The 23459-nt window shown below is 51.0% G+C and overlaps 2 protein-coding genes across 6 annotated transcripts in view; one reads left to right on the forward strand and one right to left on the reverse strand.

Moving 5' to 3' along the window:
* The window catches only part of ARHGAP22 (Rho GTPase activating protein 22), a 159083-nt gene extending 151868 nt beyond the window's left edge, over positions 1–7215 (forward strand). For 4 of the 5 annotated variants that reach the window (XM_070433185.1, XM_070433187.1, XM_070433188.1 and 1 more), the window contains 4 exons: positions 541–614; positions 1168–1289; positions 2089–2956; positions 6723–7215. In XM_070433185.1, coding sequence (XP_070289286.1) covers positions 541–614; positions 1168–1289; positions 2089–2956; positions 6723–6945 — 1287 coding nt within the window. In that variant the 3' untranslated portion in view covers positions 6946–7215. The remainder of the gene's footprint in view (positions 1–540; positions 615–1167; positions 1290–2088; positions 2957–6722) is intronic. The other variant, XM_070433189.1, reaches the window with a different exon arrangement.
* Positions 7216–12833: 5618 nt separating this feature from the next.
* Positions 12834–23459, reverse strand: part of MAPK8 (mitogen-activated protein kinase 8) — a 45115-nt gene continuing 34489 nt past the window's right edge. The window contains exon 10 of the mRNA XM_070433191.1: positions 12834–17169. Within this exon, the coding sequence (XP_070289292.1) occupies positions 17024–17169 (146 nt within the window). The 3' untranslated portion in view covers positions 12834–17023. The remainder of the gene's footprint in view (positions 17170–23459) is intronic.

Here is a 23459-nt window from a genome sequence, read left to right on the forward strand (position 1 = left end):
AGGCCTGGGTCTGGGGGCGGGGCGCGGGGCCATGTTCTGGTCATGCCCCAGGACACCACACAGTAGGTACTGACCCTGCACTTACCTGCACTGCCCAGGTGGCCCCAGTGGCCAGAAACAAGCAGACCTTCCCCTGTTCGCACCTGCCCCTTCCTAAAGAATTCACGTGGGCACGTGGGGACGAGGCTCCTGCCCCCTCCGCAGTGCCTGCCGGGGGAAGGGCTGTTTGCCTCCCTGTTGCTGTGTGGGAGATGAGGGGTCTTTATCTGGCAAATATTTGTGTCTCGATAAGCACTGGCTCTGACATTCCTCCAGGAGGTCACAGGCCGGCCGCTCCTCGGCCTGCTCCCCGGAGGGAGGTGGAGGTGGTGGTGCCCTCTGGTCACCCAGAGGCCAAATGGGTGACTGGAGGTCTGGCCTCTGGTGCCTGCCGCCCCCTGCCCACCTCCCTCCTCCCTGCCCACCTCCCTGTCCCTGCCTCGGGGAGAGAAGGGCCAGCTGCTGGTCTCAGAAATGCTGTTTTTCTCTCCCAACACCAAGGGGACTCTGGAGTTGGCTGAGCAAGTGAGCAGCCTTCCCCTGGCCAATTACAACCTGCTCAGTTATATCTGCAAGTAAGTGGCTGGGGCAGGCAGGGCTGGGCCTTCTCCCACCCACTCTGCTCCCTGAATGTCAGTCAGCCAACAGGGACCCTGGAGATCGGCCCGGCACACCCAGCGGACAGCCTCCGCGGGGCAGGCAGCGTAAAGTCCTGCGATCCGCAGGGAAGATCCATTGGAAAGAATGGGACGGACCCGTGCTTTCTGCCTCCTCTCAGTGCCTCTCGCAGTCCCTGCCCTAGGAGGCTGCCTCCTGACCATGACCCCAGCTCCAGTGCTGGGAGCGGGTGTGCAGGGTGGCGGCCTGGGCCCTCCCAGACCTCTGCCCCCACTGCAGGCGGGACAGTCGTGTGTCCCCCTTCCATGCTGACAACCACTGGCTTTTGCTTCTGCTGCCCCCCACCCCGGGCCCCAGGGGAAGCTCTGCCCTCTCTGAGCTGGCAGGGGCAGCTGGCTGTGCCCTTGGCCCTGGGAATGTGGGCGTGGCTGGGTGTGGGCACCAGGCAGCTCCCAGCACAGCTGGCGGCAGGATTTGCTTCTCCACCCACGGCTGCTTCCTCACCTGCAGGTTTCTGGATGAAGTTCAGTCCCACTCCAATGTCAACAAGATGAGCGTCCAGAACCTGGCAACCGTTTTTGGACCTAATATACTTCGGCCACAGATAGAAGACCCAGTGACCATCATGGAAGGTAACCGGTGTGGGGGTGTGGGGAGGGGGTGCCCACATCACCTGGGAGACATCCCCGGCCTGTGCCAGAGCCTGTGCCCGAGAGCATGGATGGTCAGGCCCTCGCACCCTCGGCAGCACAGGGTGACATGGGGCAGCACAGAGTGACATGGGGCAGCACAGAGTGACATGGGGCAGCACAGGGTGACATGGGGCAGCACAGGGTGACATGGGGCAGCACAGAGTGACATGGGGCAGCACAGGGTGACATGGGGCAGCACAGGGTGACATGGGGCAGCACAGAGTGACATGGGGCAGCACAGGGTGACATGGGGCAGCACAGAGTGACATGGGGCAGCACAGGGTGACATGGGGCAGCACAGAGTGACATGGGGCAGCACAGGGTGACATGGGGCAGCACAGGGTGACGTGGGGCAGCACAGGGTGACGTGGGGCAGCACAGAGTGACATGGGGCAGCACAGGGTGACATGGGGCAGCACAGGGTGACATGGGGCAGCTCTGACGCGCAGGTTCTGGCTTTCAGCCCCGCCTGCCAGGAGCGCACCTCGCCGCCTTACTGGGCACGGTGCCCGCTTCCGCCTCCTCCCGCACCTGCTGGATGGAGCGTGCTGGGCGGCTTCCCAGGAGGGCATTCCTGGGCAGGACCCCTCTGTCTGGGCCTGGATTTGGAGGGTGGCCGATGGCAAGCTCTTGTTGGTCCTCTCTTGAGGGACAGCCTGCCCCCTAGGTCCCAGCCGCAGCACCCAGAGTCCGGCCTGGAGACACCCACAGCCAGGCCTTTGTTCCGTCTTCCTGGCAGGCACGTCCCTTGTCCAGCACCTGATGACCGTCCTGATCCGCAGGCACAGCCAGCTCTTCAGTGGGAGGGCCCCAGAGGGGCCGGCCGCACCCCACGGGGGCCCACCCTGCACAGTGGGCTGGGGCTCAGAGGAGGTTCCGGGGGACAGCCAGGCAGAGCCCGAGGGCCCCCGCCCGCCCTCACTCAGGACCTCGTCTCTGGACCAGGCGGCTGTGGCCACGCTCTCCAGGAACTCTCCCCGGGGCCCGGGGGAAGGCCCTGCCTCCCGCGGCCCTGGGAAGAGGCTGCAGACCCTGCCCAGCTGGAAGTCCTCCTTCCGGCAGGCCGGGTCTCGGTCAGGCAGCTCGTCCCCGGAGGTGCCCACTGTCTCCTCCGGCGGGAACTGGCTCATGAATGGGCTGTCCTCCCTGCGCGGCCGCCGCCGGGCCTCCTCGGGGGACCGGCTCAAGGACAGCGCCTCACAGAGACTCTCCACCTACGACAATGTGCCGGCGCCCAGCCCCGGCCCCAGCGCACCCAGCGTGTCCAGCTCGGCCTGGTCGGGGGCCTCCTCCTGCGAGGCCTCCCCGGGGGGCTCCGTCAGCAGCTGCACCGCCTGCCGGGCCAGCGACTCTGCCTGCAGCTCCCTGCACCCCGAGGGCACCCCCGAGCCCTCCCTCGTCCCCAGCAGCAGCGAGGAGCTCAGGTCCCCGAACCCGGGGCGCAGCCTGGAGGAGGCGGCCGTCTGCCTCAGCAGCAGTGAGCCCAGCGAGCCCGGCAGCCCGGCCCGGGACCCCGCGCCCCACTCCAAGGCTCTCCAGGGCCTGGTGGCGGAGCTGCGGGCGGAGCTGTGCCGGCAGAGGACCGAGCACGAGCTGAGTGTGAGAAGGTAAAGGGCTGTCTCCGCCGCCTCGCCTTGCTCGGAAGGAAAGCCCCCCTCCCACCCCCGCTGGGGCCGGCGCAGAGCAGTGGGCCCTGGAAATCCCCTTTCTGGGGGATGCCCCCCCGACAGGTTGGGGGTGGAGGTTGGGGTCTGTGTCCCGGGAGCTCCATGCACACCTGCTGAAGGAAGGAGCCTCTCCAGGCCGTTGATGGAGGGGCTGGGCAGGAGGCAGCCCCAGCTGTGCTTGTTCACCCGGTTGTCCCCACATGTCATGCAGGCCCCAGGCCAGCCTGGCCGAGGGCTTGGGCCTGTAGCTGATCAGATGGGATCAGAATGGGATTTCCCGGAGGGAGCTGAGCCAAGCCCTGCCCGCCTGGCCTGGGAGAATGCTCAGTGCCGTGTTCTTGCTCCCAGCCGGCCCTCCTTCCGTCCTCCCGCCCGGGTGAGGAGGGTGTTGCCAGCTCTGAGCCAGGTGGTCCAGCCAGGGTACAGCAGAGCCCGCGCTGGGCAGCATGCAGTGGGTGCTTCCCACAGCGTCTCCGATCCCCAGTCCAGCTGTTGGGCCTGCAGGCCCTTCCCACCCACTGGCCAGCGGTTCTGGGCTTCCCTCCCCACCGGGGACGGGGCGGGGTTGGGGGGTTTCCACCGGGAGCTGCAGTGGCAGCGGGGCCCTGTGGCTGGGGAAGCCAGGTCCTGGCACCTGGGAGAGTCAGGCATGTGAGGGGCGTGTCCTTGAGGGTAGACGACAGGAGAAGGGCTTAAGGACAGAGGTCCTTGTTATGGGTTGGCTCAACGAGATAGACCACCGACTCAGAATTTAAATTTGAAAGCCGTTTATTAAGCTGGCCAGCTGACCACAGCCTGTACCTTCCCCCTCTGGGAAGCCTCGCGGCATGTGGCAAAGAGCAAGCGTGCATTATGATTTTTATAGCAAAACAGTGTTCAAAGAATACAAAGCATTTCATTAGAAGTTCACAAAAAGTTCATGAGAACGGAGGGGAGGTAAACAGAGTCACACCTGGCTGGAGCGTATCATATCACATTGTTTTTCTAAGGCAATCTAGCAATTTTTCTTCCATGCTCTCTGACCCTGACACAATCCTTCTACACAATCGCTCTTCATACATCAGTCCTCCTTCCAGCACATACACAATCCTCATATCCTGGCAATACAATTCTTTCTCATACATCCCCCTCTGTCCAAGCACATTCAATTTCTCATGTCTTATTTCCTCCCCTTAGCACATTCTGTAACCTTCTGTAACCCTTCCATGCCGCAGTCCCTCACCCTAGCACAGTCCTGAGGAAGGTCAGGGAGGTCATGTCTGAGCAGGACTGAGGCCGAGAGGGTGGAGTTGAGCGAGGAGAAAGCTCACGGCAGGAGAAAGCTGGGGCACACGCTTGGTGGAAACCCTAGAGCAGTGGTTCTCAACCTTCTGGCCCTTTACATACAGTTCCTCATGTTGTGACCCCACCATAAAATTATTTTCGTTGCTACTTCATAACTGTAATGTTGCTACTGTTATGAATCGTAATGTAAATATCTGATATGCAGGATGGTCTTAGGCGACCCCTGTGAAAGGGTCATTCGACCGCCAAAGAGGTCGCGACCCACAGGTTGAGAACCGCTGCCCTAGAGGGAAGTGGGTCTCCAGCGAGTAACAGTGGCAGCAGGGAGGGCAGATGGAAACCAGGCACAGGCAGGTCGCCCCCGCCGCCTCGGGGTCTGAGCAGCTCCTCTCGGGCCGGTTTCTCGGGAAACGGTATTGCATCATGGTGGGCTCTGGCCAGACCCTGGGGCTTCCCTGCCGGCCGCAGACTGACAGCGTCCAGGCAGGCTCTCGGCGCTCCGGCCACCCCATGCATTTGTTAAGAGGACTGAGTGACACATGGGGCAGTGGTCAGCGCACAGCTGCCACATCCGGTGCTGAGACCCGCCCCTGTCACCCCCTGCTTGGGTTGGAGGTGAGAGCAGGCCACAGGCCAGGGCAGCAGCGCTGTCCCCGCCATGGTCCCTGGTAGCGCCGTCCTGCCATGTCCGGGTTGGAGGTGGGCGAGTGAGCAGGGGCTCTGGGCGCAGGAAGGAGTAGGGTGCCGGCAGTGGGCCTTTGGATAGAGTCTGTAACTCTGGACCTGCAGCGTTAGAGCCAGGTCTGGGTGGGGGGCATGGATTCAGCTTTCTGCCCTGCCTCCCTGTCCCTGATCCCTGCACCCCCAGAAGAGTGTCCGATGTGCCACAGTGCTAGGTGCTGGGCGCTGGGCACAGCTGTGACCAACACTGATCTCAATCTCTGTCCTCATTCTGGTCACGCAGCTGTGGGGGCACAGAGACCATACAAGATAGATTTTAAAACTCGCAGACTGTTAGAGGGGGGAAGGGAGGGCAGCTTGTTGGAGTGTGAGAGGGGCGCTGGGGGGTGGAGGGCAGGACCATGCGGTCAGAGCATGCTCTGGATTTTACACGATTCGACTCTGAGTGACCGGAGGGCCTGGAGCACTTTGACCACTCGGAGGGGTGCCCCTGACTGCTCTCCTGAGGACACTCCACCAGTCAGGAGGCCACGGCGTCCAGGCCAGGATGGGTGCCATGGCCTAAGGGGCAAGCAGTGAGGTGAGGAGAGGAGCCAGATGCTGAACATATTGGGGAGGTTTTGCTAATTGGTCCACTGTGGGGTGAGAAAAAGAACTGATTTGAGGACAGCTTTTTGGCCAAGCAACAGGAGGAGGTGCTCACTGAGGAGGAGCGGGAGCAGGAGCGGCGGGAGCAGGCCGGACTCAGCTGCAGGCCTTGAAGTCGGGGATACTTATTTAACTGGAGTGGAGTCGAGGCATAGAGAGGCTGAGAGCCTGGAGACTGGACAGGTTGCTGGTCTAGTGTCATGGGGGGAGGGGGGCAGGCCAAACTTGAGGACCCCGGTGGGTGGGAGGCGTTGGCGATGAGGGGCCTGGGCCTGGAGGAGAAGTGAGGGTCCTGGGCTGTGCCACCTCCCGGGGGCCTTATTTCCGACAGCATGCCCTGTGCTCCCAGACGGAGGGCTGGGCGGGGGAGGTTTTCTCCCTTCCCTATGCGCCGAGTTCGCTGGCTGAGCTGGAGGCATGGAAGCTGTAGTGCTGGGAGGTATCCCTGCGTTTTTCAGAGAGGACACCAGGGCTCAGGGCACGTGTGTCCGCCCATAGTCATGCGCCTTGGGCGTAGCCAGGCCAGTCCCCCAGGTCTGGCTCAGCATCCCTCAGACCTTGCAGGAGCTGCTTGCGTGTGGTGGAGGAGACCATGCATGCCAGCTGTAGGAGTCAGGGTGAGGAGACTGTTTGGACCAGCTGTAGGAGTGCAGGGTGAGGAGATGGTGTGTACCAGCTGTAGGAGTGCAGGTGGCTCTCTGGTGGCAGAGAGGGGCAGTATGCGACCTGCTGGGAGGATTGAGGTGCGGTGTCAGCCTGGGGCATGGGTAGGGCAGCAGGAGGGAGTGGAGGGGACTGAGGTCCTGCTCTCCACACCGAGGACAGCTGGCCGGCCCAGAGGGTAAGTGGTCTTCACATGTAGTGAGGATTCAGGGGGACCCCTGGCCTCGGGTACCCAGGGCCAAATGCTCCCACGGCGTTTCTGGATCATGGCTGAGGGCAGTGCTCGGGGTGGACCTCATGAGCCAGCCCAGCTGCCCGTGTGCCCCGCAGCCCTTCCTCACTGGGCAGCGGGCGGGGCCGCGACAGTTGCTCTCTCGGCAAACCCAGCAGGGCAGAGTCTAAAACAGTATCTTTCTTCTTGATTGTTAAGACTTGAAGACGGTACCGCCGACCTGAGGAAACGAATGTTGCGGCTGGAGGAGGAGCTGGACCAGGAGAAGAAGAAGTACACGATGCTGCAGATCAGGCTGCGAAACTCGGAGCGGGCGCGGGCAGACGCCGAGAGGAGGAACCAGCTGCTGCAGGAGGAAATGGAGGAGTTTTTCTCCACCCTGGGCAGCCTGACTGTGGGGGCCAGAGGTGCCCCACAGTGAGGGAGCTCACTGCTCGCCTCCCTCCGCAGGGAGGGGGGGCTGTGAGGAGCCCCGAGCCCCTGCCTCCTGGACCTCGGCAGTGCCTGGTGCCCTGCAGCCAGGGAGAGGGAGTGTCGCCTCGCGGCCAGGGAAGCCTGACCCCTCATGCCATCTGGCTGCTCTGCTGCGACTGGCAGGTGCCAGAGACCACGGGCCCATGGCCACCAAAACAGATGGCGCCTGGGATCCAAGGGGCGCCCCAAGGACACTGCCTTTATTAAATTCGCTCTGCAAGTGGGATGCCTGGCTCCTTCTTTAAGGTCAAGCGAAGTGGGGGTTACCGAGTGACCTCTACGCTTTACCAGGATTGGGGTCCTTCGGTGTCTGTAGGTGGAATGCCAGTGGGCGGGAAGCTCCCTGAGGGGCACCCAGAGCTGCCACAGCTGTGAAGCTGGAGCTACACCAGTCCATGTGCTCAGTTCCTTCATCCCTGCGCTCGGGCAGGACCACTTCCTGCCCCCTCCCGCTCCCAGGGCTGGAGCCTGCCCAGCGGGTCCTGGGCCCCACCCCCACCCCTGCGGGCCCCGGAGCCTGCTTTCGTCTGCCTGGCCAGCTCTGCTCCAGGGCCCAGGCCTCAGGCTGTGCCCATCTCCCATGCAGACTGCTGTCAGGTTGATGCTAATCCTCCCCAGTGCCCATTCACCCTCCTCCAGTTCCTCCTCCGTTCAAAGCTCCAGTGAGGACCCTGGCTGGTGTCTCAGTGGTTAGAGCACTGGTCCAGGCACTGAAAGGTCAAGGGTTCGATTCCCGGTCAATGGCACGTACGTGGGTTACAGGTTTGATGCCTGGCCCTGGTCAGGACATGTACGGGAGGCAACCAATTGATGTGTCTCTCTCACATCAATGTTTCTCTCTCTCTCTCTCTCTCTCTTTCCCTCCCTTCTACTCTCTCTAAAAAAAAGCAATGGAAAAAATATCTTCTATTGAGGATTTTTAAAAAAGCTCCAATTAGGGCAAATCTTTAAGGAAAGCCTTTCCTTGGTGCCACATGCAGCCTGAGCCTGGCCAAAGCTCCGTGGCGTGGGCCACAGGGGCGCCAAAGACACCCCTCCAGGAGGACAGCACTGGCGCTGGGCACTGGCAAAGCCAGCCCAGGGTCCCTTCTGCTGCCCAGTGTCCTTACACAGCACCTCTCACTCCCTGGAGCAGTCACTGCAGTGGGTTTTTGGGGGGTGGGGGTGGTGAGGAGTGGGTCACCAAAGTGCCCCAGTTTCTGACCACGATCTCTGGAGAAGTCTGAGGCCCAGAGCCCACCCACCTCGAATCAGGTCTAAACAGCACCATGTGGTGAACGCAGGGCCTCGTTGCCCAGGCAGCACTGGCACCGGGGCCAGAGCTCTGCTGGGAGCTCTGCTCAGGCCACTGCCATCACAACAGCAACTGCCAGGTTCCCCAGAAGGTGGAGTAATCGCCCTCCTCTCTATTTCAAGGAGAAACAAAATACGAGGTGACTGATTCCTCTCAGCCTCACAGGACAGTAGGAACTGGCCCTCACACCCCTTTCAGAGGAGAAAGTGAGGAAGTGGGGACACCCATGTGTTCCTGAGTTCCACTCTCCTGGAATTCTGCCAACTTTGACCTGGAGAGAAAATGCCACCAGGCTCTCGAAGGAATGGAAAGTACCAAAGAGGGTTCATGAGTGGAAAGGGAGGCCATCTGCCCTTAGCCGCTAACATTGGCTACGGGCTCAGCTGCCCATCAAGTCCTTTGTCAAAACCAGCTCAAAAGCCGCATGTGCCACCTGCTGGCAAAACTAGGATCTGCAAGTGAATCCCATTACTCCTTATAAAAAATAATAATAAAAACAATCCCATTGACATTGCAACAAAAATACCACCTAGGAAAAACTTAACTAAGGAGGTAAAAGACCTTTACTCAGAAAATAATAGGATGCTGAAAAAAGAGAGGAAGATATAAACAAGTGGAAGAATACCTTTTATGCTGTGTTCATGGATTGGTAGAATTAACATCATTAAAATGTCCACACTACCCAAGGCAATCTATAGATTCAATACAATCCCTATTAAAACACCAATGGCATATTTCATAGACCTAGAACAAACTCTCCAAATATTCATATGGAATAAAAAAAGACCCTGCATAGCCTCAGCAATCTTGAGAAAGAATAACAAAGTTGGAGGGACCACGATACCAGATATCAAGTTATACTACAAAGCCCCTGTAATCAAAATAACCTGGTACTGGCACAAGAACAGGCATATAGACCAATGGAACAGAACAGAGACCCCAGAAATCAACCCAAACCATTACACTCAATATTTGACAAAGGAGGCAAGAGCATACAATGGAGTCAAGACAGTCTCTTCAATAAATGGTGCTGGGAAAATTGGACAGATACATGAAAAAAAATGAAACTAGATCACCAACTTACACCATACACAAGAGTAAACTCAAAACGGACAAAAGACTCAAATGTAAGTCGTGAAACCATAAACATCCTAGAAGAAAACATAGGCAACAAAATATCAGACATCTCATGTAGCAGAGGTTTCACAAATATATCTCCTAAAGCAGTGATTCCCAAAGTGGGCGTTACCGCCCCCTGGTGGGGGCTGCAGTGATCCAGGTGGGCGGTGATGGCCACAGGCGCATTTGTTTTAACTTTTTTTGTATTACCTTTCTATTCTGAGTTCAATAAATAGTTTCATAATTTCAAACTTCAATGTTTCTAATTTACACCTTTCTTTACTATAGTTTACGAAAAAGGTAGAAACATTAATACATATATCTTTCTGTTTAATTGCTATTAAAATTTTTAAAAAATTAATTTCCAGGGGGTAATGAGTAATATTTTTTCTGGAAAGGGGGCGGTAGGCCAAATAAGTTTGGGAACCACTGTCCTAAAGCAAGAGATAATAATGGGACAACATCAAACTAAAAAGCTTCTGCACAGCAAAAGAAACCAGGATCAAAATGAAAAAGAACCCATTGTATGGGAGAACATATTTGCTAATGATACATCTGATAAGGGGTAATTTCCAAAATATATAAAGTACTCGTACAGCTCAACAAAAGGAAGAGAAACAATCCAATTAAAAAAATGGGCAGAGGACCTGAATAGACACTTCTCCAAAGAGGAGTGTCTATTAAAAAATACAGATGGCCAAGAGACATATGAAAAAATGCTCAACAGCACTAATTATCAGAGAGATGCAAATTAAAATGATAGGGAGATATTACCTCACACCTGTCAGAATGGCTACCATCAGTAAATCAACAAACAAGTGCTGGTGAGGATGTGGATAAAAGGGAGCCCTAGTGCACTGCTGGTGGGAATGCAGACTGGTGCAGCCACTATGGAAAACAGTGTGGAGTTTCCTCAAAATATTAAAAATAGGTCTGCCATTTGACCTAGAAATATATCATAAGAAGCCTCACACACCAATCAGAAAGAATGTATGTACCTCTATGTTCACAGTAGCACAATTTACAATAGCTAAGATCTGGAAACAACCCAGGTGCCCATCAGTAGATGAATGGATAAAAAGCTGTGGTACATTTATACTATGGAATATGATGCTGCAATAAAAAAGAAGAATCTCTTACCCTTTGAGACAGCATGGAGGGACCTGGAGAGTATTATGGTAAGCGAAATAAGTCAGAGAAAGACAAGTATCACATGATCTCACTCACATGTGGAATCCAATGAACAAAATAAACTGATGAACAAAATAGAACCAGAGACATTAAAGCATAGAACACACTGTGGAATCTCAGAGGGAAGGGGGTGGGGTGAGCAGGAAGAGATCAACCAAAGAACTTGGGTGGAGTGGGTCAATGGGAGGGAGGGGGAACAGGACATGTGTAATACTTTCAACAATAAAGATAAATTAAAAATAAAATAGACTTCATGAAGTCAGTTCTATAAAACACATCCACTGCAGTAGCCCTGGGCAGGACTATGGCCCACCTCACCCGACAGGAAGCAGCCTGGCTGTGCTGTGCGAGGCGGACTTGCCCCCGAGGACCCAAACTCCCCTGAGCTCGACTGACCTGGGTCTGCAGGAATCAGCAGACCCCACCCTCTAGTCTAGGACCTGTCTGGCCAGGGCTTCTCGTTCTCCTTTTAATCTGCTCTGACCCCTCAGCCTCCCCCACTTTTCTCTCAAGACATTGTGATTCTTTATACTGCATGTCCTGCCCATGTTTCAAAGCTTTCACCCCTGCCTCCTGGCCACTCAGTCCTTAGCCGTCCGAGCTTTGCCCGCGGTGCAGGCAGCGCTCATCTCACACGTGCGACACCGCACAGGCGTCCCCTTCTCGTTTCCGCTGTCAGCGAACTGACCCTGCAGGGCGCCCGCAGCGGCGGGACCTCACGAGGGGGAGCCGAAAGGCAGGAGGAGGCTGCGAGCAGGACTGCTCCCGGCCCTGACACGCGCAGGTGCCCTCACAGACTGCACGCTGGTCCGTGACCCGAGGGGACCTGGGAAGCCTTCTTCCCGCACAAGCGCTCCCAGGGCCAGCACCCCCTCCGCCTGCTAACTGGTGAGTGAGCTTGGCCAGGGCACCGAGCCCCTTCCCATCTCAGGCGAGGACCGCTGTCAGCTGGGCCCTGAGGCCCCGTCACCACCTTCCAGCCCACTGGCTTCCCTGCCAGGCACCTCCCAACCAGAGGTCTGCGCAGAGCACTCATTCTCCCGACTACAAGTTCCTCTACCTTTAAATGAAGACAATTCCTCCAAAACGTTTCATTTCCGACCCCAGGTTTCAGTCTTATTTCCATTCTGTTCTCGCTGCACACTCCGTGCCCATGCCGGGGATGGCTCATTCCTTGCCCATCCACGTTGAAAGCCCTTGCCTGTCCCTTAACCTGGGAAACGCCTCCTCTCCAACCTTCCGAATCCGGAGGCTCCACAAAGCGCCGCAGCCGCTTCCCGAGCGCACACGGCGGCGGCGGCCCGTTAGTCCCTCTCCTCCCCGCGCAGGGCGTGGGGCTGAGCGCGCTCTGATGAGATGGGAGGAGATGAAATGTTAGACACCCAACATTTACAAAGTACATTTGAAGCAACTTTTAAGTTTAAAATAAAGTCCAGAGACACATTGGTATATTAGTTGTAAAAGCTAAAAAAGTTTTTAAAACACAAACCAGTGCAATGTAACTTCATTCCCATAAAGCCAACGGGCCTTCCCGGAACACCAGCTAATGCAGCCCCGGAACGAGACCGGTTCCTCCTTCACTCGGTGCCGCGCCTCCGGAGGCCTACCAATGACCGCTACATCCGAGCGCTCGGCCATGCCGGACGGTGACCTGGCAGTGACCGCTGCTGCAGAGCGCTTGGCTCCTGGACAGTGAGCTCACCGCAGGGTCCCGTCTGCCTTTGCTCAGAGCAGAGGTGCGAGTGCAGGGGGCGGGGCAGCGCGGATGCGGGATCATCTGAGCAGGAGTTGAGGGAGATGGAGTGTCAACTCCCAGAGCCTGGGCACAGGCAGCGGTGACCCGCCAAGCAGCCTGCCCGCTGGCGGCAGTGGGAATGGACGGGCCAACCTGAAGCCCGGGTTTGGAAAGAGATGCTTTTTACGTATTTACTCCCGCTAAGTGGTCATGATGGCTGTTCTCTCACATGATTACCAAGAACTAGGGTAAGGGTGTTGAAGCAAATTCCCTTAAGCAAAGGTTTCCTCAGTGATTTCAAGCACCAGAAAAGCAAGCGCAGATAAACCAGGAAACCGGGGCATGGTTTAGGCTCCTCAGTCTACACAGAACCGAACCTAGGAAACCTGCCCCGGGGTCGCCCTTCCACCCCACCTACAGGGCATCTTAAAATCACCGGGGAAAACTTTTTAGCAAAAATTCAGATAATTTTCAATGAAAACACTTAATTTCATAGTGTTCATACCACTTTTTCTTTTTTATTTAAAATATTGTAACCAATGAACATACTAGATAACATTGTCTACATCCAGTGGTGCATGTTTCATGACTAGGGCATGAATGATAAAAACCACAATGATCTCAGCATTCCCTACAAAGTGCCCCATTTTGTTTGTCTAGAGGAGGGAATGGAACGGGGAGGAACGAGGAGTGGCGCTGTCCAAGGAAAACGCAAATGGCAGTTACCATATTTGGGTTTCAGGTGGTAACACCTGCTGAACAGGATAAACTGTAATGAGAAAATAGATGTCACAGTTCAGGTAGACAGCTAGTTCAATTTAAATTCATCATTCAGCTAAAAGTTTAAGAGCTTCTCAAAAATATACCAAATATCGGGCCTACAAAAGTAATTTATTTCTTCGTAAAGTTTAGACTTAGTCCTTTTGTAAAATGTAAAGGATGGACTGATGTCAGGAGCAGGTTTCTACTTGCAAAACAGACAGTAATAACGTCCGACAAGCACACCTAACAATTCCGAAGCTACACAGCAGGAGGTCTGACATGGAGTCTCTCTTACTGATGCCGGGATGTATTTCACATACTTACTGGTATTGTGTCAACACTGACTATCAAGTGTTTCACACACACTTATACTCACACCCAGTAAAGAGCTAACAGCAAGGGCTACGGCTTACTTGGGAAAGCATAGAAAATTAGTGTGAGGTAGTTCAATACAAACCTAATTTGTACGTTATTGTGAGAATAAAACATTGTGCAAAACTAATCCACAGGTAATAGTTCTTAAAATTCAGTAATGAAGAGAATCTAAACCAGAAATGACCAAAAAGTGTTACTCTTACTAGACTCTCCTAAGAGCACTTAACTAAGAGCAGTTAGTTTGAAATTAATTAGGACTTATTTTCCTTATGAGTTTTCTAATCATACCCCAAACTACATTTCTGCTTCAATGCCCTTTACCCCTTCATCTTTCGTGCTATTAGGAAAATTAGTTTTCCCTGATTCAGAAAAAAACCTAAGAGAGATGAGTAGAAACACACTCTATAGTAACAAGTAAAGGACATAGTTGACATTGAAGAGGCTGCTAATGACAAGATGGTGGTTTGTCTTCTACCCGTGAGTTTACTGGGACCTGGGGCTTCATGCGGTCATTCTACAGCTAATGCGATCAATGGACACTCACAAGCTACAACCGTATTTCTGAAAACAGACTATGCTTTCACCTCAGTATGTGCAGGCTCTGCCTGGGCCACAATGAGTGGCTGGTGTGACCCATGCTACCTGCGACCCGGAGCAACTCCCTGGCCTGCCGCCTGCTTCACTCTGACATCTTCACCTTTTCGGGCAGCACAGCAGGGTGAGCATGGGGGAAGCTGGCTGCTTTACACACAATCCTCTTCTCTGGGCGGCCAGGGGCTGGGTGGCAGCTGCATTTCTCTGGGGAAGTCTGGTGTGATGCGTGTGCCTCTACCCCCTGGAAGAGTGCGTGCCAGGAGCCACAGCCATCGAGGGTGCGTGGCAAAGCGAGAACTGTTCAGCTAACAGTAGGAACGGGCTGAGATGCTCGATGTATGTATAGTGTAAGTAAGCAATCCCAACAATCATTTTACAAACGATCAATACACATTAGAGGGTAACAGAATAGTAAGCAGGAAGAAATATGTAGAGAGAATTATAATTAGTGTCTCTTTCCTAACCTATAAAGTTGAGTAATAGATCTTGGTCAAAATAACTCTGACAGTAAGAAGATGGTACATTAAGTGTATAAAATTTAAAAACCAAAGTTTAAGATAAGGTGGCTTTACATGAAGTACTGCCAGAAAGAAATCTTATTTGTAATTTCTGTTAAAAAAACAAACAAACACAAATGTTTAAGATATTTTAAAGGTTCAAAAAGTTTTAAAAATAAAACGAACATGTATATTTTTACCTTAACAAATTTAAGAGGGAACGCTGTATTTAGATACTGCATTTTAAAACCCTAGGCACACAACATTTAACAGACTTTGTTTTCAAGAAAGAATTTAAGCATTTTTGTCTCCATTAACTAATGAGTTCATTTTCTCTGGATCAACTGAAACATGCTGTTTGGCAAGTGGGAGCTGGCATTTACAAGAAATAATACAGTAACAACACCTGGTTTTCTTGCTTAACCAACATCTGTATCAACAGAGATGGCTTGTTAGCAATCAAACCTAAACTATGGGGAGCTTCTGAAAGCATGTCAGTTGTTAAAGTGCAATAGTGAAATGGTCTATCCTAGAAAACAGAGCTAGTTAACTGTCAAACTCATGTACACAAAGGACACACTTATGCTTAAACGTCTCCGTACATCCAATCCTGTTTCTACAAATCAGGGTGTTACAGTCTCAAAACTCTAATTTGCTAAATGAAATCAATGCACCATGTTGTATGAGTAGAAAAGGGACTGATACAAAGGTTGACAGCTTCTAAAGAGACTGGAAATCATGACTTTAAAGCATCAAAAACAAACTTGCTATTTCAAATTATATAAAAAGGTTAATGTATTTGAATCCTAAATATTGCACAGTAACAATGATCACTCAAAGGAATTTTGCACTAAATATACAAATCACACGCCAGGCGAACTCGGAGACACTGTGTTGCGCTGCACCAGTGCTTGCTCCTGTTGGTCACTAACTCCAATGAGCTTCCTGCTAGAACCTTGCCACGTATCTAAGTGTGCACTTCCTAGTTCATGACATGAAATCCCTCTTGTTCCAAACATGACAAAAGGTCCTGGGGCATCACAGACAATGCATTCAGAGATGAGACTTCAATGACATTTTACTTAAGAAAAATTCCGTTGTAAAGAAATAATTCTGCAGATATAAAATGTAAACAGTTACATCACTTGTCAGGAGCAGCACCATTCTTACACTACTCAACATCCACATTGCAGTTTTACTGAAAATCAGATATAAACAATGAAAGTCTCAGACTAAATAATCACCATTTATGCCTGCTCTGCTCAGTGTGGAGAAACGGTCCTTGGGAAATGACACCTTGTATATGGCTGTGTGCTACTATTTTCAGATGAACGGTATATTGCTCATTGGATACCTCACCTACAGAAACCTCAAGAGGCTCTGGAACCTCCCGACAGCTAGTGGAGACAGATTTGCTACAGGTAGAAGCAAGTGGCCAGAAGCACCGGGCTGGTGCTCAGCTGACTGCCACTCCAGCAGGAAACCGAGAGGCCCAAGGCCCCGCTGTGAGCGAGGAAGGACCAGCTCCAGACCATCCACCACTGGACCTGCAGCCTGAGGCGCTCAGCTCAGTGTGTGCAGGAGCAGGCTCACAGCTACAAGTGAACCATCTGCTTATCTGCACTGAAATGTATTACTCATGAAGTATCCTTTTGACTTTATGTGATGGTGAGGTTTGAGCATGCCACAGACTTGCAGGAAACACCGTATTCTTTTCACTTTACTTCTGTTGGGTAAGGGGTGGGGGGAGTAGAAGGGTGGTGGTGGATGCCCAGCATCTTCAAAAACATGCTCAGAGTTCTTCTGCCATTTAGATGATGGGGCTTTTGCCAAAATTCATGTAGGATTACTACCAATAGTTGTAACTAAATTAGGATTGGCAAGTAGCAATATTGGAGGTTTTTGTTTTGTTTTTTTAACACGTTCATCATTTACAGTAGTTATTCCTGAATATAACTGGCTACAGGTTACTTTCCCTCACTCCTCTGTGGTTATTTCATTGATAAGCACATAACCCTGAAGGATAGCATCATGAACAAAACATTTGAAATAATTTCTAATTAAAAAAAACTATAAAAATCTTAAATAATTCATGATATAGGCAAGTCACCACATAATAGTTGCTTTGATAAACAAAATCTTACAAATTCAGTAAAAAAATCAGCAGCATAAGATAAAGCAAATATGCAAAAATTTAAACCATGATAAAATAATTAGGTTTACATTATACAGTTAATTACAGCAAAAATACAATACAGTTTTGTTGCTGTTTTAAAACAACTTAAGTTTTAAATTACATCACTTGAAATTAAAAAAAATAAACTACTTTACTACAAAATGAATTCTACATTTTTGAAAAATCACTCAAAATAAGACCACTGACTTAGTTCTCAAAGTAGTTCTATCAATGACTAAACAAGTCCCCATCCCTCCCCTCCCACCCCCCAGGCCCAAGTAGTCATCTACAGCAGCCCAGAGGTCCAGCTGATGCTTCTAGGCTGCTGTCGGTATCCGAGGCCAAAGTTGGATCTGTTGACATTGAAGATACGTCGTTGACAGACGGCGATGACGATGGATGCTGAGAGCCATTGATCACTGCTGCACCTGTGCTATGAGAAACAAAACAGCAAATCAGTTGCAGACAGAGTTGCAGACCCAGTCACTTGTACTATATTGGCTACCTCCAGTGGTCAATGACTTTTCTCTTGGCTTTAAAAGGCCCACTAAAAATAATCACAAGTGAAATTCGGAACAACACTAATTTATGAACTCTTTTCATTACAACTTATGAGGTGAGAATTTGAACATGTCTTGAAACCCAGTGTCCTGTCCTTTCCACAAATTTGTTTTCAGTTCAAGATAAGAATTGTTAAGTTCAAGACACATTTAGAAATGGTCCTATTGCAAGATTCATAAATGGGCTTCAGGCTGTGTGAGAATACTGATGTTGTTATCGTAGACAGTAAGGGAGCACCAGGGAGACTCCCCGAGTGCCCAAAATGGTGCAGGGGAGATTCTTACACTGAGCACACCAAAAGATAGAAATATGAGTCGAGAAGGCCTGAAGGCGCCAAAAGCTAGAAATAGGAATGGGCAAGGCCTGAGGGCACCACACGCTAGGAATATGAATGGACAGGGCCTGAACTGCCAAAAGCTAGGAAGATGAATAGACAGGGCCTGAGCCACCAAAAGCTGGAAATATGAATAGACAGGATCCAAGCAGCCAAAAGGTTGGGAAGATGAATGGATAGGGCACCAAAAGATAGCAAGACAATTGAATAGAAAAATAATAATAATAATAATCCCTTCCCTTCCTATCCCTAGAAGAACCACAGGCTTGAGCAGGAAGAGAGATGGTCTCTGAGATGGGAGTTCGCTGTTCTCTAAGGCAGTGTGGCTTCTGAATAAAACATCTTTTCTTTTGCACCAGCACCTGTCTCCTGAGTTTGGCTTTCATTGCAGTAGGCAGCAGAATCTCTGCTTTTTTGTTTGGCTATTTTTTTTTTTGGCAACTCTGGTGGGACACCATGGACCTTCACAAGTCCTGGAGGGCCTGGGCTGAGGCCCTAGCTGCCTGTGGCATGGCAGGCTGACCCCAACCTGGGAGCAGGTCTGTGGGGATTTCCCAGCAGCTACCAGAGGTTTTCTGGGAGAATTTCTTTGCACTTCCTCTCAATGCATGTTACCTAAAATGCAGGCTGGTGAAAGGAAACTGGTTTTGGGGAGCAGATGAATTACAAGACTGGGTAAGTCAAACTGCATGCACATTGGGGTCCTTTTCTTCCTGCCACTTGGGCTTTATGCTATCTGGGTCCCGTTAGGGCTGCTTGTGTATCAGTTGGCAGAGTATAAGACCTTAGGACTTGTTTGTATTTGTTTGGATTAATGGTATTATGGGCCCAAGCTTTGTTTATATGTTCCCATTTCGTCTGGGGTCTTGCTATAGTTACAGTTTTGGCTTTGTACTTTTGTGCCATCAGGGGCTGTTCTGTTTCAACTCCTGAATGAAGGCCATTGGGTCCAATTTTAGAGATTAATCCATGTACAGCTATGATCCAATGACTAAGGAGGAGTTGGTTTTCTATTGTAATAGAAATACTTTCTATTTCTATTGTAATTCCTATATATACTTTAAACTATGGGGAAAAAATGGCCCCTAAATAGTTCCCTAAATTACTACACCATCATACAGTTGGAATTGTTTTGCCAAAGGTCAGAGAAATGAGATGAAATCCCTTACCTCCAGATGTTTATGTCTTTACACAACAAGAATTTGGCAAAAAAAAAAAAAAAGGAGGGGGCGGGGGGGAAGAGGACCTAATGACCCAGAGAAGGAAATTGGCTTCAAAATAGTAAGACACAGGAAAAAAACAGAAATGAGGAGATAAGTCTCTTTAATGCCCTGAACCCAGGAGACCCGGGATTAGCAAGAGGAGAATTTCGCCACCACTACCCTAGCTGCTGGATGCCCCTGAGATAGGTGCACATCCGAGGGGTGACATCCCCACCCCTATATGATGAAGGAATGGTCTCCCCCTTGAAGTCCTGGCAGGGCACCCAATTTGGCCAGGGAGCATCCCTATCCAGAGAGTGACAATTCCCTTTGAGGCAATACCCTATAGACGGAATAAACCAGGAAGGCCAGCCTGCTGGTCACTATTGGGCCCACACTCCATTTTCAACTTCAGATTTACTGAATTGGAAAAATTTCAGCCCCTCATAAAGGGCGAATCCTCAGAAAATGGCAGATCTTAATACCTCCATTTTTTGTCACTCACCATCCAAACTGGGCAGATGTACAGGCTCTCCTTAACATCTTGCTAACGACAGGGGAAAGGCAGCTAGTTACAGATAAAGCTAATGAAAAGGTTCATCGTCTGCATTAAGAGAATCCTAATGGGACCCCCAACCCAGCTGGGATGACTCCCTTGACAGAGCCCAACTGGGAAGCACACAGCGGGGACCTAGCATCCCTGGAACATGACAGCAGGTGCATATCAGAAGGGCTGAAGAAAGGATCTGTTAGGCCTACCAAAAGCACACTGATGCTGACCCACAGGTACCAGAAAATGTCTGGAGGGGAAACATGACTTTTTTTTGGGCAAAGTGCCCAGATATCAGAAGGAAGCACCATTTAGATGGGGCATTGGGAATGAATCCCTCCCAGCTGGTGGACTTAGCCTTGAAAGTTTACCATGCCTGGACACAAGGAAATTAAAGCAGGGCAATGTGTTCTTAGAAACAGTGTGGGAAATCAGAAGGGAAAGGGAAGACCCACTAGCATCAATCAATGCGCCTGCTGCAAAGTGGAAGGCCACTGAAGATAGGACTGCCCAGAGCTCAAAAAGAAAAAGAAAAAGGACAGAAACCCTTGCCAGGAAATGTGAGAAAGGAACGAGGAATCTGATGATGAATGAGGAGGCCCAGAGGCTCCCCTAGACACCTCCCAACCCATTACTATTTCCCTGCAGGAGCCCCAGGTACAATTAAGGGTGGGGAACAAGCTAACTGAATCACTGTAGCTACAGGAGCTACTTACTCAGCACTAAGTACAAAACTAACCAAGAGAAGCCCAGCTGCGGTGATGGTTGCTTGAGTGACCAATTACAAAACAGGTGTCCCTGCAACCTCTAGAACAGCCGTGGGCAAACTACGGCCCGCGGGCCGGATTCGGCCCGTTTGAAATGAATAAAACTAAAAAAAAAAAGACTGTACCCTTTTATGTAATGATGTTTACTTTGAATTTATATTAGTTCACACAAACACTCCATCCATGCTTTTGTTCCGGCCTCCGGTCCAGTTTAAGAACCCATTGTGGCCCTCGAGTCAAAAAGTTTGCCCACCCCTGCTCTGGAATGCCAGCCTGAGAATCAAAAACTTGTGCATAGTTTTCTCTCCTGCCAGACTGCTTGGTTCCAGGGCTGGGCCAACTTTTACTGTGCAAACTGCATGCACACATAACTTTTCCCCCTGAGAAGCAGCAATTACATATCAAAGTTCTGCTGGAATGTGCTCTCCAGCTCCAGGTGCTCCTGACCTGCCCAGGAGGAGCCAGAGGTGAACTCTTCCCACCCGAGATCTACAAGCCGGTTGATGGAGCTGTTTGGGCTGATGGAACCCCAGGTAGAACAGTTAACATCCAACCATAAAAATTAACCCTAAAGAAAGGGCACGGATCCCATGGAAGAAGCAATACCCCCTGAAAAAGGAAGCTTTAGAGGGAATTCAACCAGTATTGCAAGAAGTTGTTAAAATCAGGATTAATTCAGCCATGCCAGACCCCCTGTAACACCCCATTTTGCCAGTGAAAAAGCCTCACTCTGATGAATATCGATGTGCACAGGATCTTAGGACCATAAATGACATTGTCCAGGACATTTATCCTACAGTGCCCAACCTTATACTTTGACGACCACAGGGCCCAGGGACAGCAAATGATTTTCAGACCTAGACTCAAAGGATGCTTTTTTTCTGCATCCCAATAGATGAACAGGCTCAACTATTATTTGCCTTTGAATGGCAATACCCAGAAACTAAAGCCATGCTCCAATACTGTTGGACTGTGTTGCTACAGGGATTTAAGAATTCCCAGCCCAAACTTGGGGAAATATTAGCGAAAGATTGAAGGGATGTTCAATTTAAATCGAGAATTCTTCTACAATATGTAGATGCCTTAACTACTAGCTGGTAATACTTACAAAAGACTGTTTGCTCAAAACCATCACAGTCTTGGATCATTTGGCAAGAAGAGAATATAAAGTATCACCTCATAAGGCCCAGTTTTGCAAACAGGAGGTGGCATACCTGGGATTCCAATTGAAACAGGGCACTAGGAGCTTGATGGCTGATGGAAACCCAGCCATTGCTACAATAAAAATCCCGGAGAACACGAGGCAGCTTCGTGGATTCTTAGGGATTATGGGGTTCTGCCGAATTTGGCCTTAAAGTGAAACCACTGTCTAATTCTTTGAAAGGACTGGACTCTGAACCTCTTGAGTGGACAAGAGACTGTCAGGCAGCATTGACACCTTAAAGGAAAAACTAGTTTTGGCGCCTGCACTAGGATTGCCCAGTTTACAGAAAACTTCCAAATTATACATTCATGAAAGGCAAGGAATTGAACTTGGAGTGCTAACCCAGACCCTGGGAAAACCCTCCAGCCACAGCCTATTTCTCAAAGAAACTAGATCACCAGACAAAGGGATGCTACCATGCCTCCCGGGAACAGCAGCTCCCTGTGACATCTCACAGGAAGCAGAGAAATTCACTCTGGGCAACCTACTATGGTATTTGTACCATACCAGGCCCCAAAAGGGATGTTTTTATGAACCTAATTAGACCACATTTGAAGGGTCCTCATTTATAAAGAACCAAGCCCGTAAATACCAGGCACTCCCTACTGCCTTGCTCCAGATGAGAGTACCACTCCGAAGTGGGCTTAAATTAAACCCTTTTGAAATATGGGAGACCCAAGTTTCTGTTTTAGAACCTTCTCCTTTAGATTTAGAACATGAATCAGAAATCAAACAATATGTTCAACATTTAGGGCAAACACCAACGACTTTGCTCATTGCAGGTCCATCTATTCATCTGATGAGCTTTACACCCATTCCAGCTGGGAGACCCGTCTTACTAAAGACCTGGGAGACTCAAGATCCTGAAGAGCAGTGAGCTGAGCAATGAACCGCCCTGTGATGCCTCCCTACAGCTCATGGGATCAGCCTTGGCTCCTCCACACAGAGAAAGCGGCCCGCCTGAGGAGGACTCGGGTCCGGCTGCTGCTGCTGCTCCTGAGGGAGGTTTAAGTTCCCCTCTCGGAAGGGACAGCACCCCCATGGCTAGTGACAGTGTTACTTCTTATTCTCTTACTATTTTTTGACAGTTGCTGTACTTTCTGCTCATGCTTGGACTGACAACGTCTTTGTCCACATTTCCCAGACAGTGGGGTCCTCAGCAAACTTATTCTGTTGTTGGGTGTGCCACCCCAACCCCACTCAGGATTAGATCATGGGGATACGTCAGTCTCTTGTTCCTGATTTAACTGCAATTCCCACTGCACTACTAGGCATACCCCTCACTGAGCACCTGATTGCTTGTCTGCACAACAGGTCTCACTCTGGAAGCCCACTGGCGGCACTGCCTCTTGAAACATGAAGCAGCCTACCAGCTTCGCTGGCTCAGCAGTGCCACCCTAGACGCCACATATGCCGCCTTCTGAAGACAGCGATCCTCCTCCCTCCTGTGAAGGCTTCTCTCCATCCTTGACCCCCTTCTTCCCTTAGGAGATAGTAAGAGTCTCTGGACCTGGCGATAGGTAAGGCTACACCCTCTGACAGCAGGAAGAAGCTACAGAAGATGAGCCCTCCATCCATTTACCCTGTACGATTACAAGGCTCCAGAGTTTTGAAGCGGGGACTTGTTACTGTAGACAGGGAGCGCTGGAGCAAGAGTCTCCACCATTGGCCAAATGGCTCAGGGGGAGATTCTTACACTGAGAGCACCAAAAGCTAGTGATATGAGTGGACAGGGCCTGAGCCGTCAAAAGCTAGTGATATGAATGGACAGGGCCTGAGCCGTCAAAAGCTAGTGATATGAATGGACAGGGCCCTCGAGCACACAAAAGCTAGGAAGATGAATAGATAGAAAAATGCCTTCCCCTTCCTACCCCTATTAAGAACAGTGGGCTTGAGCAGGAAGAGAGATTGTCCCTGAGACGAAGGGGGGGTGGTTTCTGAGACATGAGTGCACCATTTTCCCAGGTCTTGTGGGTCCTAAATAAAACCTCTTTCCTTTTGCACCACCACCTATCTTACGAGTTTAGCTTTCATTATAGGCAGCTGAACCTCTGTTTCTTTGTTCAGTTACAATAATACATGCAAAACTGTCTGTCTTTC

This window comes from Myotis yumanensis, unplaced genomic scaffold (genome assembly GCF_028538775.1).
Source record: "Myotis yumanensis isolate MYYU_CA2020_CCGP unplaced genomic scaffold, mMyoYum1.0.hap1 SCAF_13, whole genome shotgun sequence".
Lineage (NCBI taxonomy): Eukaryota > Metazoa > Chordata > Mammalia > Chiroptera > Vespertilionidae > Myotis > Myotis yumanensis.